We start from the raw sequence: 21379 nt of genomic DNA, 5'->3' as shown, positions 1-21379 counted from the left end.
CAAATGTCTATAATACTGAGAGTTGTGTTAGATAATGGAGAGAGATTACTAGTAATTTAAAAAAATTATAAGCTTCTGTCAAGCAGAAGGGAAATGAAGAAATTGGATTTACAGTTTTAGACATACTTACAGCGATACCTATTCCTGGATCATCAATAATACAGAAATCTTCATCATCACTGAAATTTTCTGACACACCACTACATGTGCTAGCTACAGAATCAGCGCTAGCTGAAATCACTATCGGTCGCATCATCCCTGCATGGGGCACCTCACCCATACCTCCTTCTGTGGTGAAAAATACTTCTGTTCTATGGGCAGATGACTCTGGCTTATCTATGGACAAAAAGAGATATATATTAGCATAAATAATGCTATCATGGAAATTTTTGGTAAGTCCCTTGAGAGGGTGTATGAAAGAACTGGCAAAACCAGCATATCAACATTGTGTATGCTATCACAGAATTTTTTTGTAAGTGTCCTTGGAAGTGTGTATAAAGAGCTGGTAAAACCAGAAAACCATAAAAGTTTCTTATTCAGGAGTAGAATTAGAACAAATGTGAATATATCAATTTGATTCAAGTTAAATCTGGACAATTTAAATTCAACAGGTTTCAGTGTTTACATATCTTCTATACTTCTATAAAAGAAAATTCTTAATCCACATTGCCCTCTTCATAAACTCTCTCCTAATATTAAAACTGACCTGGGCTGGTTATAGCACCTGATTCTTGCATGGCATCCTCCACCAATGTATGTAGCTGTTCTAATCTGGATTCAGACAGACCACTTCTATCATCCTCACTGTCATCATCTATTGTTTGTTGGCTCTTAAATAAAATACATCAAAAGACATAAGTTATAGAAATTCAACATAATGCTTATAACAAGCCAATAACAATTCATAAGGACAAGTTTGTTACACCATTTTTCACTTGTATACTCAACAGATTTCACTGAATGACAATACTAAAAAATTTGGAATGAAAGCAATGGCCGATTTTTTATTGTTTGGCAAAAATGACATTTTATAACTTATTGATCATGTTTGGTAAAAATATTTGTTGGGTTTGAGTAAGTGTCAACATATGCTTCATTTAAAAGAATATATACAAATATTTACGGTGTCTTTATATGCCTTTACAATATAATTAACAATCACCATTGTCTTGGTTAAAGGTCAATGATAATTTAGTATTTGACACATCTTCTTGAAAGTTTCCACTTCTATTTAGATTGTCATTGCTGCTTTTTTATGAAGGAATTGAAAGGCATTGACTTCAAAATTGTACAAGTCAAGTCAAGTAAGATGAAGAACTCAGAATAAAACTATTTCACTGTAGCAATTTGATTCCCATAGCTAACAATTTTTTAAAATGAGTCTGTAAAAATTTAATAAGAAATAAAAAACTTGCAAGAAAACAGTTTTCTTAATTCAGGAGATAAATGATTTCTGCTATATATAGTTTTATAAATTGAAATACAAATAACCAATTCATTCATGTATTTTCTTATTTTATGTTTATCAATTGTTCATATTTGTAAAGAAGAGCCTTACATTGTCAGTAGAGATAATATCATCAGAGGTACCAGTAGAATTTAAATCTTCTGCTTCTTCTACATCTAAATCACCATCTGTAGCAAAGTATCGAATCAGATCCATCAAAGCTTTACAGGAATCTGAACATGTCCTTATATTTAAACGATTTGTTGATACTTTGAAATCTGTCTTTGGAAATTTCTGTAAACAAATTTTGAGAACATCATTGTTTGTATATTCATGGCAAAAACATTCAAAACTTACTGTTTCTATCAACTAGAAGCATGTGAGGATAGTAATATCTCAGTTAAAAAATATATCCAACCTATTATGACTTATTTAGCATCATTAAGCAATGAAACTCATCATTTTATCAGAAACTTGAGGCATATAGAATTTAAAGCCTAAGACTAAATGTTAAATTAAACACGGTCTTTCAAAAATAAATAAAATGCTTCGCTGGGGCGCAGCTTGATACGACCGCAGAGGTCGAACCCTGAACAGTTGGGGCAAGTATGGACACAACATTCAAGCTTGATACAGCTCTGAATTTGGATTGTTATTAAATATTTGACACAGCATAGGTTTCTGACACAGAAAGAATGTGGTCTAAGAACTTGAATTTTTTTAATTTACCTATTATGGTCCAATGTCCAAAATCAAAATACATGGTTAGATTCAGCATATCAAAGAACCCCATATATTCAATTTTTGTTAAAATCAAACAAAGTTTAATTTTGGACCCCAACTTGGACAAACTTGAAAACTGGGCCCATAATCAAAAATCTAAACACATGTTTAGATTCAGCATATCAAAGAACCCCAAGAATTCAATTTTTGCTAAAATCAAACTAAGTTTAATTTTGGACCCTTTGGACCTTAATGTAGACCAATTTAAAAAACAGGACTTGAAATTAAAAATCTAAATACACGGTTAGATTTGGAATATCAAAGAACCCCAATAATTCAATTTTTGATGAAATCAAACAAAGTTTAATTTTGACCCTTTTGACCTCAATATGAACCAATTTGATAGCGGGGCCCACAAATAAAAAATCTAAATTCATGGTTATATTCAGCATATCAAAGAACCCCATATATTCAATTTTTGTTGAAATCAAAACAAAGTTTAATTTTGGACCCCAACTTGGACCAACTTGAAAACTGGGCCCATAATCAAAAATCTAAACACATGTTTAGATTAAGCATATCAAAGAACCCCAAGAATTCAATTTTTGTTAAAATCAAACTAAGTTTAATTTTGGACCCTTTGGACCTCAATGAAGACCAATTTAAAAAACGGGACCCAAATTAAAAATCTAAAAACACGGTTAGATTTGGCATATCAAAGAACCCCAATAATTCAATTTTTGATGAAATCAAACAAAGTTTAATTTTGGACCCTTTTGACCTCAATATGAACCAATTTGATAGCGGGGCCCACAAATAAAAAATCTAAATACATGGTTAGATTCAGCATATCAAAGAACCTCATATATTCAATTTTTGTTGAAATCAAACAAAGTTTAATTTTGGACCCCAATTTGGACCAACTTGAAAACTGGGCCCATAATCAAAAATCTAAATACATGGTTAGATTCATCATATCAAAGAACCTCATATATTCAATTTTTGTTGAAATCAAACAAAGTTTAATTTTGGACCCCAATTTGGACCAACTTGAAAACTGGGCCCATAATCAAAAATCTAAACACATGTTTAGATTAAGCATATCAAAGAACCCCAAGAATTCAATTTTTGTTAAAATCAAACTAAGTTTAATTTTGGACCCTTTGGACCTCAATGAAGACCAATTTAAAAAACGGGACCCAAATTAAAAATCTAAAAACACGGTTAGATTTGGCATATCAAAGAACCCCAATAATTCAATTTTTGATGAAATCAAACAAAGTTTAATTTTGGACCCTTTTGACCTCAATGAAGACCAATTTGATAGCGGGGCCCACAAATAAAAAATCTAAATACATGGTTAGATTCAGCATATCAAAGAACCTCATATATTCAATTTTTGTTGAAATCAAACAAAGTTTAATTTTGGACCCCAATTTGGACCAACTTGAAAACTGGGCCCATAATCAAAAATCTTAATACATGGTTAGATTCAGCATATCAAAGAACCTCATATATTCAATTTTTGTTGAAATCAAACAAAGTTTAATTTTGGACCCCAATTTGGACCAACTTGAAAACTGGGCCCATAATCAAAAATCAAACACATGTTTAGATTCAGCATATCAAAGAACCCCAAGAATTCAATTCTTGTTAAAATCAAACTAAGTTTAATTTTGGACCCTTTGGACCTTAATGTAGACAAATTTAAAAAACAGGACCAAAAATTAAAAATCTAAATATACGGTTAGATTTGGAATATCAAAGAACCCCAATACTTCAATTTTAGATGAAATCAAACAAAGTTTAATTTTGGACCCTTTTGACCTCAATATGAACCAATTTGATAACGGGGTCCACAAATAAAAAATCCAAATACATGGTTAGATTCAGCATATCAAAGAACCCCACATATTCAATTTTTGTTGAAATCAAACAAAGTTTAATTTTGGACCCCAATTTGGACCAACTTGAAAACTGGGCCAAAAAATCAAAAATCTAAATACATGTTTAGATTCAGCATATCAAAGAACCTCATATATTCAATTTTTGCTAAAATCAAACAAAGTTTAATTTTGGACCCTTTGGACCTTAATGTAGACCAATTTGAAAACTGGACCCAAAATTAAAAATTTAAATACACTGTTTGATTCGGCATAACAAATAAATAAATGTGATCAAAGATTTTACAAATCTAATGCGCCATACTGTGCAATTAAAGATTACTTCTTGAAATTTTTCAATATTTGAAATTTGAAAAAAAAATAATATTTGAAGAATAATTCTTTTTAATTTCTGAAATCTGAAATGAGAAAAAATTGCCCCCCCACAATTTCTTTTTATCTCCCCCTTTTTTCCCCAAAAAAAATCTTTCCCTCAAGATATGGTCATAATCTCAATTCAAATTTCCAATGGAGTTGGCAACCATAATTACCCATTTAAATTTACCATAGTGCTAACTTAATCTATTTTATAATAGAATTAAAAATATACTGTCAAATCTTTCATATGGATTTTTTTGTAAAAAAAAAAGATGCAACATTTGCAGATATTTTTACTGGTCTTCCTTTATAGATATGCATTTCTTTAAACATAATTTAAAAGCAGTGTAAGGGAAGTAACCAAAACGTTGTATTTTGATTACCTCCCTTACACTGTTTTAAATTATCTTTATTGTTCATTAACCATTACTTTATACATAATTTAAAGTAAGGGAGATAATCTCAATGATGTATTTGATTTATCTCCCTTACACTGCTTTAAATTATGTTTTGTACAAAAGTATTTGTCCATTAACCAGGACAACCTTGTTTTCCCCCCTTTTTTGCCCCTAATTCCTAAACGGTTTGAGCCATAACCCCCCAAAGCAAATCCTAACCATCCCTTTGTGGTATGGAAACTTGTAGTATAATTTCAGAGAGATCCATACACCGTTCCACAGTTATTGTCTGGAAACTAGAAAATGCTTATTTTTGGCCCCTTTTTGGCCCCTAATTCCTTAACTGTTGGTACCATAACCCCCAAAATCAATCCCAACCTTCCTTTTGTGGTATTTAACCTTATGGTCAAATTTCAAAAAGATCCATTCACTTAAACTAAAGTTAGAGTGCGAAAACCAGTATGTCTTCGGACGACGACGACGACGACGACGCCAACGTCATACCAATATACGACCACAAAATTTGTTTGCGGTCGTATAAAAATAAAAAAAATCAAATCAACATTCTTTTTTCAGGGAAATCGGTACTTAGCTTTTAAAATAAAAGAAGAATGTGTCCATGGGACATAAATGCCTCTGCTGATAAAGAGACATAACCTGAGAACAGCAAATGTGACACCAGCCATATTCAAACTTGATTGTTTGGTGGTAATAAGCACTGTGAATATGTCTCAGAACATTTAGTTGTGTAAAGTATAGAGTGCGGAATCGGCATAAAAAATCATATGAATTCTACATATAAGAAATATCTATATACTAAGGCATTCTAACAGAATAAACTGTATCTTACATGTTCTTTGCCATCGTTCATCCTTAATGCAAGTTCAAATCTTTCTAAATCTGCCACACATACATAATCTATCAAAATAAACCGTATAATGGGTGTTGAATCAAATGCTATACACCTAGACACAGTATCATAGTAATTTTAAGTAGAATCGTTATAAAATCAAGATAAGTCTTTTAAAATTTTTGAAAAACAGAATGATCATCAAAATTGCAAAAAAATTGAATATTTAACAGCAACTTATTTTAAAAGTCAGTTAGTGAGAATTGAAATCTCTGAATGAAATGACCTCTTTACACTTACCTCTCTGTAAATTAATGACTGGTTTTGATGACTGTGATAAAAATAATGAAGCATCATCTAACACAAACCTGTAAGAAAAATTGATCCATTAATTGATTGATTGATTGTTGGTTGCTTAACGTCCATTGATCATTGATCCGTTCAAGTTTTACAATTCTACAATGTACTTGCTTGAAGTAACATTTAAACACTATGCAGTTGACTATAGATATAACATAAACAATGGTGATGTTGTTCTGAAAATAGAACACAATACTTAGGTATAACCTATATAAATTATACTGAATGACCATTTCTTCTTGATTTACAATCTAATCTGTGAAAATTGTGATATAAATTCGAAAAGTTGTTACTGTAAATTCAGAAAATATTGCGAGGTTTTTATTAATGCGAATAATGTGACTGGGTGAGTATTGCAATTATAAGAACATGCATTCTGATATCTGATACATAAAAATGTATTCAGCTTTACCTAAAATCGCAATAATTAATCTCACATTTTTGTTCATTCTTCCAAAATCGCAATCATAAATACATGAAATAATTTCTGAATTTACAGTATATAAAACGTATACAGACCTTAACAATGAGGTAGAAGATTCAGCTACAATATTACTTGATATACTAAACGATTCTGCTTTCAGCAGGGCTTTCGTTGGGTTTTGTAATGGTCTGAAAATATATCAATACATATTCCTATCAATAAACAGACCATATTTAGGAGGGCAAGGGGCTCGGCCCCCTTATGGAGTTTCAAATATGATAAATGCATAGACTTTTTACCAGTATCACTGCAAATGTTGCATTGCTAGGGGACCCCTTTTCAAAATTCTGCATCCGCACCTGATAAATGATTGAATTCAAATATTTAATTCCAAAAATTTAAAATTAGAACAATACATTGGATTTTTATTTTTCCATTGCTGATTAAATGAAATATAATGCAAGGAATTTTAGATAAATGTCAACTGAAAATTAATATAACACTATAACATGGTAAGTAAGATAAGAATGATCAATCACGATGCAGTGACTAATTTCACCAAAAAAATATTCAAAACAAATAAAATATAACTCAAGAATATTTTAGTTTAACATTCAGGCAATTCTTAATCATATAATTTTTGAAAAGCCTCTGATAAGATTATATATGCTTCTCTTTCGACAGTTTCCTAGAAATTTTTAATAGTAACAAACAATGTTCATAATTTCTACTTTACCTATAATCTACTGAACATTTCCATAGATGTACATGTAATTCTGTCAATACTTTAGGGGCTATATAACCTAATACTTCATAATCTTTGGCATCTAACAGATCTAACACCTACAAAAACAAAGTTCAATATCATTTTTGGTTACATGACTTATTGTAAAATCAATATTTTATACAAAGGATGAATTAGGACATATCCAGATTGATTTCAAATGCCTTGACAAACAATTTACATGTTGAATGTAATATAACATAATGATGTTCTTTTAATTGGCATTATTGCAAAAAATACAGTCTCCTTTCCATGATAGAGAAAATTATTATTTCTTTTAGATTCTCCCAAATTTTTAAACAAACAGATTTGTTTTTTATCTTCTATTCAATATTTTCTATGGTATAACACTTTACATAGTTGCTCTGTTGACCAATTGTTGCCAATATATGTCTTATCAGTTAGATTTAATGTTGACATCAGTTCTTGACTCTTGTCCAAGTCATCCTCAACTTGGCTGCGCTCAGGTCAATTCATATCTTACCAAATGTTGTTTGATAACCTCTGTTTGTGGTCTGTTTAGGTATTGTCTTATTGGCATTTAGTCTTAAATCTCTATGCTGCTGGACGTTAAAAAGCCATCAGTCATCATCATTTTTATCTCCATTTATTAATAATTTAATTTTGGATGTTACGCGTCTTCCGATTGGCTGACGTTGTTTTGTTTATCAGCTCATAGACATAATTTTGTCATGTGACCTTGACATCATCAACGTTTTTTCATGATTTACTCCAGTTTTAAATGGAATTAAGAATTAAATTATAAGAAATGACTGTTATATTTTTTCTGTCTATTCGAAATAACATAAAAAATGTGGTGCACACTTTAAAATAACCCGCTACAAGGGTTATTCAGTGTGCACCACATTTTTGATGTTATTTCTTCATAGACAGAAAAAATATTACAGTCATTCCTTAAATAGCATGACTCCTTGTATTGTTTAACTCATATAAAGCTAAAACATTTATTAACTATGTATATTCATTATAATCTAATACCTGTGATATCCAACTGCAACCTGATTCTACTATTTTGTGTCGCAATGTGGCTCCATGTACACCCAATGATACTAAAAATTCCTAAAGGAAAAAATGAAGAAAGATTTTGAAATTGCTTATCATTGATATAATGCAAAATTACTAGAACAATTCATGCATTTCACTTTGCAGGCTGACTACTTTGTTTACCTGATTAAAGATACATTTTAGTAAAAAAAAAAAGTACCCTGTACCTTTTTTTCTATTCTAAATATAGTTTACACTGCATAAAGTTTTGTACAAATGTACTAAAACTTTTCAAATTGTTTATAAAAATGTATTTTACTGCTTATGGAAAATTACCATACAAGATTATTTCTATATCGTTATAGATTAAAAAAAATAATAATCATAAAAGATTGAAAATAGCATTAAAGTTTGATATTTGGGTTATTAAGGCTCAAATATTGAACCCTGTGGTACGATACTTTAGGATTTCAATAGAAAATAATCCTGAATGTGCTTGAAATATTTGCCACTGGGCATCAAGTAAACGATAGACAATATTTCAATGTTAAATTATCATTTAATGCACCATTATTTACCGTATAGCAGGTTATTTTCGCTTATTTTGGCGGATAAGGGAAAATCGCGAAAATAAATTCCGCTAAAATTTATGCATACGTACGATACTTTCCAATAGCTGGAGCGTATTGTAAACGATGTATTTTTTCGTTCGGCAGGTCAATAACGGTTTATGTTAGGTTTAACAACATAAATGCCAAAAGGGCATTATACGTAGTATTACATATATTTTATAAAATGGCTAATAGGTGTTAATTAGTTTATTAGTGTCAAATAATATAAGTGTAAGGTACTCTGTCAGAAATTTACCCTTATCAATTAGTGTCAAATTATATTTAAGAGTTGCAAGTCACTCTTGGTTATATTAAAACTAATTAGTACATCAAAGGTCCGATCAATTTCGTAACTAATCAACCGTAATATTTACAAGAAATGTGTACACCTGTATTCTATTGATTAACTGTATCAATTTATAATCAATAAATAAGACGTCATGCAGGCAAAACAATCATTTAACAATAACAATAGACACTTGGTTGTCAATTTTTACAACTTTTTAGCTACAACCATTTCGGTATCCGCCAAAATATTTAATTGGTATTTAAGAATCCACCAAAATAAAAACCGCCAAAATTTTTCGTATACTTTGTTGACCCTAAATTGCGAAATTTTACACCCGCGAAAAAAAACCGCCATACGGTATTACTTTCTGTGAAATGACTTTAAATCCAAAACTTAACAAACTGGACACACAAATGTTGGAATTGATGAGTAATCTTAATTCATATCACACAGCCATATTTGTGACCTGGCATAAATCTAGGAGTTATTGTCAATGATTTTACCTTTACTTTTTCGTCTTTAGTCAGATCATTAATAGCAGTTGTATCTTTCTTGATTCTTACAGCTACAGAGAGCATGTCCTCGTTACTGAGATCTAATTTGTTGTTAACCCCTGTTTCTGTGGGATAGATTTTCTTACATTTCCTTAAGCATGCTGGGATATAACTAATGTTCTCACAAGTTGGTACTAAGGAAAAATCTTCAGATGCTGATAAAGTTCCTACAATATTTATAAGACAGATTCAATACAATCAGGAAAAATGCAATAGATGAAATGAAAGTTTCATTTAATTATTGAGGAGAACTGATATTCATAATAAAATGCTCCGCAAGGCGCAGCTTGATACGACCGCAGAGGTCGAACCCTGAACAGTTGGGGCAAGTATGGACACAATATTCAAGCTTGATACAGCTCTGAATTTGGATTGTGATTAAATATTTGACACAGCATAGGTTTCTGACACAGAATGAATGTGGTCTAAGAACTTAAAAATTTTAAATTGGACATTCACCTTTTATGGTCCAATATCCAAAATCTAAATACATGGTTAGATTCAGCATATCAAAGAACCCCAAGAATTCAATTTTTGTTAAAATCAAACTAAGTTTAATTTTGGACCCTTTTGACCTCAATGAAGACCAATTTAAAAAACGGGACCCAAATTAAAAATCTAAAAACACGGTTAGATTCAGCATATCAAAGAACCCCATATATTCAATTTTTGATGAAATCAAACAAAGTTTAATTTTGGACCCTTTTGACCTCAATGTGGACAAAGTTGATAACTGGGCCCAAAAATCAAAAATCTAAATACATGGTTAGATTCAGCATATCAAAGAACCCCATATATTCAATTTTTGTTGAAATCAAACAAAGTTTAATTTTGGACCCCGATTTGGAACAACTTGAAAACTGGGCCCATAATCAAAAATCTAAATACATGTTTAGATTCAGCATATCAAAGAACCCTAAAAATTCAATTTTTGTTAAAATCAAACTAAGTTGTATTTTGGACCCTTTGGACCTTAATGTAGACCAATTTGAAAACGGAACCAAAAATTAAGAATCTAAATACACGGTTAGATTAGGCATATCAAAGAACCCCAATAATTCAATTTTTGATGAAATCAAACAAAGTTAAATTTTGGACCCTTTGGAAATGGGGCCCAAAATCCAAAAACTTAATACACGGTTAGATTCAGCATATTAAAGAACCCCAAGAATTCAAGAATAAAACCCCATTGAAATTGATCAAGAAATAAGCAATTTATACGAAGTATCTTCTTTTGCACAATACTGTGCAATTGAATATTTCTTGCTATTGCGCAATACTGTACAATTGACAATTTCTTGCTATTGCGCAATATTGTGCTATTGGATATTTCTTGCTATTGCGCAATACTGTGCAATTGAAGATTTCTTGCTATTGTGCAATACTGTGCAATTGAAGATTTCTTGCTATTGTGCAATACTGTGCAATTGAAAATTTCTTGCTATTGCACAATACTTATTATATAATAATTTACACATCCTATTTGGTGTGTATCTCCTACCATATCATTATTATTTGCTTTTAAATATTAATCAGAAATAACCAACTTAAAATGGAAAATTTTAAAAGAAAAAAAAAAGGAAAAAAAAAAAAAAAGAAAAACAAAAAATCCCCCCTCCCAAATTTTTTGAACCCCCTTATGATTCATCACCCCCAAACTCAATACCAGCCTTCCCTTTGTGGTATGGTACCTTGCAGTACAATTTCAGAGAGAGTCATACACTTGAACACAAGTTATTGTCTGGAAACTAGAAAAATGCTTATTTTTGGCCCCTTTTTGGCCCCCAATTCCTAAACGTTTCGGGCAATTACCCCCAAACTCAATTCCAGCTTTCCCAATGTGATATGGAACCTTGTAGTACAATTTCAGAAATATCCAAACACTTACACACAAGTTATTGTCATGAAACTAGAAAAATGCTTGTTTTTTGCCCCTTTTTTGGCCCCTAATTCCTAAAATTTTGAGGCAATTACCCCCAAAATCAATTACAGCCTTCCCTTTGTGATATGGAACCTTGTGGTACAATGTCAGAGAGATCCATACACTTACACACAAGTTATTGTCTGGAAGTTACAAAAATGCTTATTTTTGGCCCCTTTTTGGCCCCTAATTCCTTAACTGTTGGTACCATAACCCCCAAAATCAATCCCAACCTTCCTTTCGTGGTATTGATCCTTATGGTAAAATTTCATGGAGATCCATTCACTTAAACTAAAGTTAGAGTGCGAAAACCAATGTGTCTTCGGACGACGCCGGACGACGACGACGACGCCAACGTCATACCAATATACGACCAAAAATTTTTTAATTTTTGCGGTTGTATAAAAAGTGTATACCAAATTTCTTGCATTGAGAAAACATTGAATTTCTTGGATACACAAATTTGGAGTTTTATAAGTTCTGCACAGAAGCCTATCAAAAATTGTATCCCATTAAACACTTGAATTGGTGTTTAATGGGATACAATGGAGCCAGAACAATAGAAAAGTGACTCATCTTTTATAAAAAGGTGACAAAAGCAATAGATAATTTACACTGGTAACCATACTGTTTAAAAAACTATTTCTAAATCCTAATCATACATTTTTTAAGAAATTATCTATTAAATGATCAAGTTTTCAGTGTTTGAAGAGGAGGTAATTTTTTACACTAGAATTCCAAATGTTCTATATTACAACATATGTATTACCAAAGATATAATTTTGTTGTGAAGTCAGCACTGTTTAGCAACCCCAAATTGCACCATAACAATTATTGTAATATTTCTTTGAGCTTTCTCAATACTTATAACTAACAAGACATCTTTTCTTAAGTTCATGCCATCATATGACAAATTGGTGCCATGACCAGGATCTACCTGGTTACAGATATTTTGTAGACTTGGATAAAGTTTTACCTGAGTGATATAATTCCACCTGGTTGCTTATGAAACATATATATTGTAGACTGGGATCTCCTTTGAAGTGTGACACTGTAAACAAGTTAGCATTCTGTAACACAGCTACAGCAGCACCTTTACTGTCCTCTGCCTGTCAATCATAATAAAACTTGTGAAAAAAACTAATAAACATTTTTTTTTGAATAATATGGTCAAGTTTTGTTCAATGCCATTTTTTTTATGAATTCACAGCTGGAAATCGATATGTAAACTAATCTACACAAAAAAAAATTTACTTATAAAATACTGTTTAATTAGATATCCTTCTAATAGTAATGCAAGAAATTCACTACCATAAGTAATAACAAAATAAAAAGATTTTTTAAGACAAGATATTGATTGCTTAGAATGTAATGTGCTTACAATTAAAAAAAGATCATTATTATAAGAATGATGGAAGAGAGGTCACATAAAACAGCAAAGTCTAATGAACATAAAGACATTTTTAAAGAAAAGCTACTGCTCAAACCATAACTAAAACACAAGAGGGATCATTAGTGGATGTCTGCTTTATTTTATAAACTTTATTTGAAAACCATTTGTATTGTTAGGCAATGCATGAAGTGTCCCCCACAAAACTTCAACTTTTTGTATAATTTATCAATATCATACATACTAACCATAAGTCTGTTGATCTTTTTTTTCAGCTAGTTTTCAATTCTACTCTAATTTTATTGATTTGGTAGAATTATGGTGAATTTAAGGTAAAGTTGGCTGGAGCCAGCTGTTTAACTTAAGCAAATCTGATGTCAAAACCTTACAATTAAGTGCCTCCAGATGAAATTCAACTTAAAGTAACCATGTTCAATACCATTTTTTATGAATTCACAGCTGGAAATCTATATGTAAACTTATTTATGGGTAAATCATTATAGCTGAACAACTTTTGGGATTTAACTAAATCTATATCCCATTTTTTTACTTACCAAAATTTGGATTTAGAATTTTTCCCTCATCTGACTTTGAATACAGAAAGCAATATCCCATATATAGAACATATATATATATATATATATAGACCACTATACCTTTGAATTTAATGATGTAGTTAATTTCCCTTTGTCAATCCTGAGAAGCAAACACATTTTACATGGCTGATTACTGTTGGTATTTGACTTCCTTGGGTACTTGCTGTCATGGATACTGTAATAATTGTAACTATAATCTTCTTCTTCATCTGATGATTCTGGAAAAAACATTAGTAGAACCAGCTCTTAAAAATCCTTTATTTACAATGACAGAGATATCAAATTTTAGCAGTTAAATTACCTGGTATTAACAGATCAATCCTGAATTCACGGATTGTTATTGTTTTTGTTGACCATTGATCCATATATTCATCTTGAAGAAAGTTGTAGTAAAGGAGCAGGGGCAATAAGCCCCTTATTTGGCCCAAATATTACTGCAAATTTAAAAGTTATCATACATATCCTTAAATTTGTCCTAACTAGACTAAGTTACAAGGTTTTTAGAAAATAAAAACAAATTTCACATTAAACGAGCTACCATGGCAACAAACCATGACGAAATTTGTATATTTTATAAAATTTCTTGAATTTCATTGTTTTTCATCAAATTCGAAGTATATTTAAGATTGGCAAAGTATGTGCGCACCCAAGAAACAACTTTATATTTGGTGAGATTATTTGAATAGTTCTAATAAAGCTTCTCTTAAATTATTTTGTTGTTTCTTGGCTGCGCACGATGTTTCCGTAATGGAAATAACGATGGAAATTGCACAAATTCTGCATTTTTGATCTTTTTCATGAAAACGGTTCATATTATGACGTAACTGTGACGTCATCATATAAACAATCTTATGTTTTTCATTTATATTTCTTCACTATATGCATTTCCAAACATTATGTGCCAATTTGAAATAGTTGGGCCAAAACCGGGCCTTAATGCCCCTACTCCTTTCTTAACTGATCCATTTCAAAAGTTAAATAATAGTTAACAATTACCAATTTATGATGAGGTGGATACATGCTATATTATCTGTAGAATGTTATGTTTACGTAATCCAACTGGTAAAGTAAATATCAATATTCTTGGATCAATAACATTGTATCTACAGAATTTAAAGACATTTACAAAACATGATGTGTTCTACCATTAGAACAGGAACTATGTAACCTTCTACAAAACACATGAATTCACCACAGTTTAGGGTGTGGTTCATCTCGTTTAATCTTTACTTTTCTGTACAAACTATTATCCATTTGTCTTTTTTCTTTTAAGTGAACATGTTGTCTGTCTTGTCTTTAACTTCAGGTCTTTTATAGCTGCCCTAGGTATCTTCTCCCCATTTTTCAAAATTATTTTTATTCTTAATTCTTATCATCTTGTCAAAGATTGAAAAAGATTTTGTAATCATAGGTACAGCTAGAGGATACAACAGTGATGGGAGCCACCAAAGAGGGTCCCCCTTGTATAGACAAGTCAATTGTGATGCAAATTACCGGTAGATGTAATCAAGGTTATTCTATTTAAAATCATATACCTACAGAAGGCAGAAATTTTACTGACCCACTAATTTATCTCCAAACTTCAAGGGGTCTTTAAGTTTGAGAAACACCTTCTAGTAGTGTTGAATAACCTTGCCCAGTTTCATGACTCAATTCTAAAAGGTTTTAAAATTTGAGAGTGGAAAAGATTTTTGATCATATGCACAGAGCTGCTTAAGTTTAACTAATTTTTTTTACCATAACTTTTACTGTGTGGATTTCAGTCTTGAGTGGAACACACCTACTAGTAGAGGTAATTAATCATTCTACGTTTCATTACCCAACTCCAAGAGGTTTGAAAGTTTGGGAACAGAAATGATTTGTGATGGAAGAATGCACAGCACGGAAAGATAAGCTGATTACTATTGGCTTTCCGCAGATTAATTGGCAGGGCCCTTGTTACACCCAAACTTATAGTAGTGTTACTAATGCGATTTGTTCTAAACAAATATGCATACCATACTGAATAGCAGATTTCGCTAATTCAAAATTATCTTGCAAAACTTGAGGATAGCAACTAAGGTCAAATGGCTGTATAGATCCTGAAGCTTGGTCCTGAGTAGGTAAAGGTGATGGTGCAACTGGTTCCCATAGCAACAAGTCATTATTAAATCTGAAAGACATAATTTTCTCATTTGAAAGTTTAAGAAACAATTTTAACTACAAAAATAGAAGAACATAAATATGAATTATACATGCTGAACAAGTAGAAGTATTAAAATTAATCCTTTGTTACAAAATATATGAGGAGGAATTCATAAAATAATTCTTTGACCACTAGAACACTTTACCATTCTTATACTTCAGAATATATTCCACACATGAAATCTTTAATATTACCTATCATATCATGATCTAAACTTACCTGTTGTATAGAACTTCATAGAAGTTTTTGCTAGGTAGGTAACAGTTAGCCATGGGTAGATATATATCCAATGTTATTTCTGTATTGTTTATACAGGTATCCTGGAATTCCATCATCTCATCTCTGTCCCCTGGTATGACCATCTGTCAAAATACAACAATTCATGGACATTACAGTCCAGTTTCTGTACTTTTAAACATATAAAGTATTCCCTCTTTTTACAGCAATTATTTCAATTTTCATTCATATGGGATATGCATTAACTTTTCAGTTAAATATACTCAACCATTATTTACATAAAGAGCTGTGCCATGAGCCCATGATACTCTCGTCGCTTTATCAACAGATAAAGTTCCATAACTCCACAAAACTGCTAAAATATACTCTACTATTGTTTGAAAAATCTCTGCTTAAGATATGTTTTTGGCAAACAGGAAGAATATCAAAGGAACTGAAAACATGTCACATGGTATGTGTAATCAGATGAAGCTTGGTGACATTTACTAAGATGTAATAGTCATGTAATGGCTTGTTGAATAAAAATGGGACAGAAATATGTTACAGACAGATGGATACACTGAAAAAGTTGCTAATTGAAATATGACTTAACTTTCATATCTGTGATTAATTTTAAAGATCTTTTCAGCAAACTGGAAGCAAACAATCAAAAGAACTGAAAACAAGTTTTATTTTATTGCATTAGCAGATGAAGGGTGCAATATATCAAGTAGCTATGGCTTGTATTTGCTGAGAAAAATGCGACAGAAATTATGGTGTTATGGGCAAACAGAAGCAGGTGAAATACAGAGGTTATCCAGTATTCCCCCTCATTTGAAGCCTTTTATACAAATGTTTTCCTTGAATCTAGAATAATTTTTTTTTTGTATTGATATGTAGAAACCTGTAACATTTAAAGCAGTTCCTACCTCTTCACTGACATGTTTGTGGGTATCTTCTTTACTTCCATCATCATCTTTACCATACATGGATTTCTTGTTTGAGAATGGAGATGGATCCACTTTGTCAAACTGACATGCACCATTCAGAGAATCAAGTGGGGTATTGTTTTCAGAGTTCATTCCTTGTTCATCCAGTAAAGATATGATTTGTTTTGATAGTTTTAAACTTATTCTGAAAATTGAATTGAATATGTAAACTGACTATTAACCAGTATTAATTACTTTCTGATATACAAAACTAAATTTGCCTGTAAGTACCGGTAGGTTCTTTCTTTCTTACATTTTTTATATTTACACATGTTTTAATCTTATGATAAAAAATATATTCTACTAAAGTATAAAACTTTACAAGATGAAAATAATAAATATGAATTTTCAGAATTTTCTGGTGGCTCTAACAATTAAATAACATACTGAGGTGAATTAAATCCATCTTCGTTGTCATTGTCCCCACAGGCATATGCAAATGGTTCTGGTTCATGGTTAGGGTCCAGTAGAAATGAACCTGAAAGTAGTAAATTGGCCATTTTTTTATCTGTATATCTTAGTAATTCCATCACATTTCTTTATTGGTTTGTTCATTATATTTGCCACTAGATATTCAGCAAATAACATTTTATACCTGACTGACAAACTCTATGTATCCAATACAGCAAAATCAACAATATCTAAGAAAACTTTACAACCAAACAATACGAGTGTCACTAATTTTCTTTCAAATGGTCAATTCTATCTTAATATTCCAAAAGGAGATTATTGGGTATTGAAAGTAAATTGCTCAGCTAAAATTCAGGTAAATCTAGGGTGAATGTAATTTAAAGAAAGCTGTTTCACTAGGGCAATATTGATTTCAATGCCTTAAAAATGTTTAAGCAGCTAAAATTCAAATTGGACTGACCAAATTGGTTTACACTTGAATAAGTTTGAGTGTGAATTAATAACAAAAGAACAACTGTGCAGCTCCTTACAGATAAATTTCACTGCATGATGGCGCAAACTGGGTGTCTTGATTAATAAACCGTTATGCAATATTTAAACATGTAAACTATGCAAATCATTTAAAGGCAAATGCAAATGCTTATAAAACTGCATACCAAGTACCATTGACTTGTCATAAGTCATTCACTTTAAACAAACCTAGACACAAACTTTAATTTGTAAACAATGTAAAAGTTTCAAAGTCAATAAACCATGATGAGGGGGTGGGTCTATAGAATCTCCATGGAAATGGGATCTGCAAATGCCAATACATCTGCATACCAAATATCACTGACTTAACATTAGCAGTTCATCTCAAACTGATCTTTCACAAACTTTCACATGTAAACTATGCAAATCATTCAAAGTCAATAGACCATGACTGAAGGGGCAGAGCCAAATAATCTCCATGGAAATGAGATGTGCCAATGCTAATACAACTGCATACTAAATATCATTGACCTACCACTAGTGGTTCCTCATAAACTGACCTAATCACAAACTAATACATTGCTGACGCTACATACACAAAAGCTGGAAACAACACCACACCTAAGTCTTGCATTTTCGACTTCGTTTACATGAGACAAAAATTCATCAAAGATGGTATTCTAATAATTAAGAAAACCAGACACATATTTCATCTGCATGAGATTCCTCAGTGGTGCTCAAATCAAAACAGATGGAAGGCCAAATCAAACATGAAGTTGAAGAGCATAAAAATTCAAAAAGGTTGTGCCAAATATCAGAGAAAACCAAAAACTTCAGTGACCTTTGGCAAATAACCATTCTATAATATAGCATTGCACCTTAAACTTTCTGCAAATGACTCGAGCAGAGTCGACAAAAGATAGGCTGGATGTATGTACATGGAACAAAACTCCTCTATATTACAGTGGCAGGTATCAAAAAGAAATTTGAAGTCACTCTGCTTTTAAACAATGAAAGTAGGAGTTTCTTTATCAATATTACAGCCAATTATTGCACATTTAACTGTGATTGATATCTTGATCATCACCATAATCAGGTCAATGGTAACAGAAATTAAGGCATTATCATTTTATGATATATTTCTCAACAGTACTCGTTGATAATATGCCAAATCAGTGCTTTGTTGTGAAAAATGTGGTTATCACTAAAATTTGATTACAGTAGAAGAGTCAGGTATAAATATTAAAGAATCATTAAAATTTTGTCAACTTGCTGATAATTTCGAGATGGATAATTTTTATCATTTTTTAAAATACAAAACACTATACTGATAAAAGCACTTAGCACATACATGTGACAGAGTTGTCAAGTCACAACTAGAGATTTGAAAATTTTCAGCTGGAGTTTGGGCCTCATAACTAGAGATTTTTTATCAACATATTTATCGCCATTTTCAATGTTTATTTTGATGATAAAGCTACATTCTTCCTCTTTTTTTAAGATAACAGTATTACTATTAATGTATTCTCTCTGTATTGTTACCATGTGAAATATTTGTCAACACTAAAGCTTTACTATTTGTATGTGATTTTTTTTCCTTTCCTCATCTTTGTCATCAATAGTATGTTTCTCAGTTCTATCATTCAATAATTTTATATAATGTTATACAGTGTTACTTCATTTGTAGCTAATTATGATTTGGCCAGATTAAGCAGAAACACTCACTCAGTCACTAAACTTATGGGGGTTTTTAATGACCTTGACTGGCTATAAAGCCCTCCCACGGGCAGATCTAAATGATGATGATGGAAGTTTTTAACGACCTTGACTGGCTATACAGCCCTTGCATGGTCGGCCCTGGCTTGCGCCTTTTTGGGCATTTAAATAATTTAATTTTTACCATAAGGTAATTGATATAATTTAGAATGATAAATAAGAAAAAAAAACCTATTATGAATAAAAAGTAAAAGTGAGTAAAAATTTGAAGGATAGAATAACTAATAAATAAATAAATAAGTTGATGAATAAAAATAAATGATGAAAATAAAATAGAACTTAAATAAAATAAAAGAATATAAAAATAAAATTTTTTGTAGAAAACCAAAGAAAATAAAAATATACAGATCTAAATGATGATGGAAGTTTTTAACGACCTTGACTGGCTATACAGCCCTCGCACAGTCGGCTTTACAGATCTAAACAAAGGTCAATACATGTCTTATAAATTTCAATTTAAGCATTGAAAAGAAGTATAGATCTCACAAATAATTTTCAAAACAATATTTTCTTATTTGTCCTAAGACATTATTTCATGCATATTCTTTTATCAATGTACATTATTTTAAGGAGGGTAACTTAAAACATGATAAAACAAGGGAAGTAACCCGAAAATTTCTTTTAAGTGTTTTCAAATACACAAAGCTTTTATTCCATAACGGCAGTTAGCCTGAGGTTAAAGTTATTGATAAATAGTATGTTTGACATCCAAGCTGTCAAGTGAAGCCATACAATTATACAAGTTCTTTGATTTACAGGTAAAAGTTACCTTCATCAGTTACACAAAAACGTAATTAATGTTGACATCGATGGTAATAAAAAATAGAGACTGACAAATTTGTTGGGGTTGAAATTTTGAAAAAAACGGAAGATTTGAATTATTAACGGGAGGGACGGAAGAGGGCTTAAGAATTGGGAGATTTTGACTCCCGGCGGAAGAATCCCATGTCTGTTAGCACTGATATGACTATGTTTCATACATATGGCTAAAAATAAGGAAGTTTTGGCAAAATAATACACATAATAAACAGCTGAGCCATATGCATAATGCCTTCTACACCCCTCCCCTATATTTGAATATTCAAGTTCCATAACTTAAGAGCAACAAAGCTGGAAATTAAAATAAAATAAAAAGGAGATAACATTTACAAATTGTAAGATTGATTGAGAGATATACTGTAAATTTCCTTATATAAGGGGCTAGTTTATAACCTCTCAAGGGGTAAGGTTAAGTAGGCTATTTCCCACAAATTATTCCTTATATTAGTATTTAGCAAAGAGGAAGATGATGATTAACTAAATATAACTAGATATCATTGAGATGGGAGCCATCTCTGTGGGCCCCGCTGTGAATAATGTGTGGTTCAAAATTTGTATCTTTATCATTGGACATGGGGTTGTCAACTGAAACCGAAGATTATGACCTTGACCTTTGACCTAGGAAGTTGTACATAAATTATGACACACCCTCTGGTGTTGGTTTATATACATGTCAAGTATAAACTTTGAAATCATAACGGTTCTCAAGATATATAGCCGACACGATCTTTATCATAGGACATGGGGTTGTCAACTAAAACCAAAGTTTTTGACCTTGACCTTTGACCTAGGAAGTTGTACATACATTATGACACACCCTCTGGTGTTGGATAATATACATGTCAAGCATAAACTTTGAAATCATAACCGTTCTCTAGATATAGAGCGGACACAATTTG

The 21379-nt window shown here is 31.3% G+C and overlaps 1 protein-coding gene across 1 annotated transcript in view; it reads right to left on the bottom strand.

The window, feature by feature from the left end:
- LOC127738562 (autophagy-related protein 2 homolog B-like) overlaps nt 1-21379 on the bottom strand; it is a 115620-nt gene that overhangs the window by 14689 nt on the left and 79552 nt on the right. The window contains exons 17-31 of the mRNA XM_052249850.1: nt 17391-17481; nt 16944-17148; nt 16018-16160; nt 15611-15765; nt 13674-13831; nt 12604-12736; nt 9656-9873; nt 8247-8327; nt 7200-7306; nt 6559-6651; nt 5980-6047; nt 5680-5747; nt 1559-1741; nt 707-830; nt 131-336 (exon numbers count right to left, since the gene is read on the bottom strand). Of these exons, the coding sequence (XP_052105810.1) occupies nt 131-336; nt 707-830; nt 1559-1741; nt 5680-5747; nt 5980-6047; nt 6559-6651; nt 7200-7306; nt 8247-8327; nt 9656-9873; nt 12604-12736; nt 13674-13831; nt 15611-15765; nt 16018-16160; nt 16944-17148; nt 17391-17481 (2033 nt within the window). The remainder of the gene's footprint in view (nt 1-130; nt 337-706; nt 831-1558; nt 1742-5679; nt 5748-5979; nt 6048-6558; nt 6652-7199; nt 7307-8246; nt 8328-9655; nt 9874-12603; nt 12737-13673; nt 13832-15610; nt 15766-16017; nt 16161-16943; nt 17149-17390; nt 17482-21379) is intronic.

Source organism: Mytilus californianus, unplaced genomic scaffold (assembly GCF_021869535.1).
Source record: "Mytilus californianus isolate M0D057914Y unplaced genomic scaffold, xbMytCali1.0.p SCAF_4, whole genome shotgun sequence".
NCBI classification, from domain to species: Eukaryota; Metazoa; Mollusca; class Bivalvia; order Mytilida; family Mytilidae; genus Mytilus; species Mytilus californianus.
The sequence above is the reverse complement of the archived record's forward strand: the minus strand, read 5'-3'. Positions and strand labels throughout refer to the sequence as shown.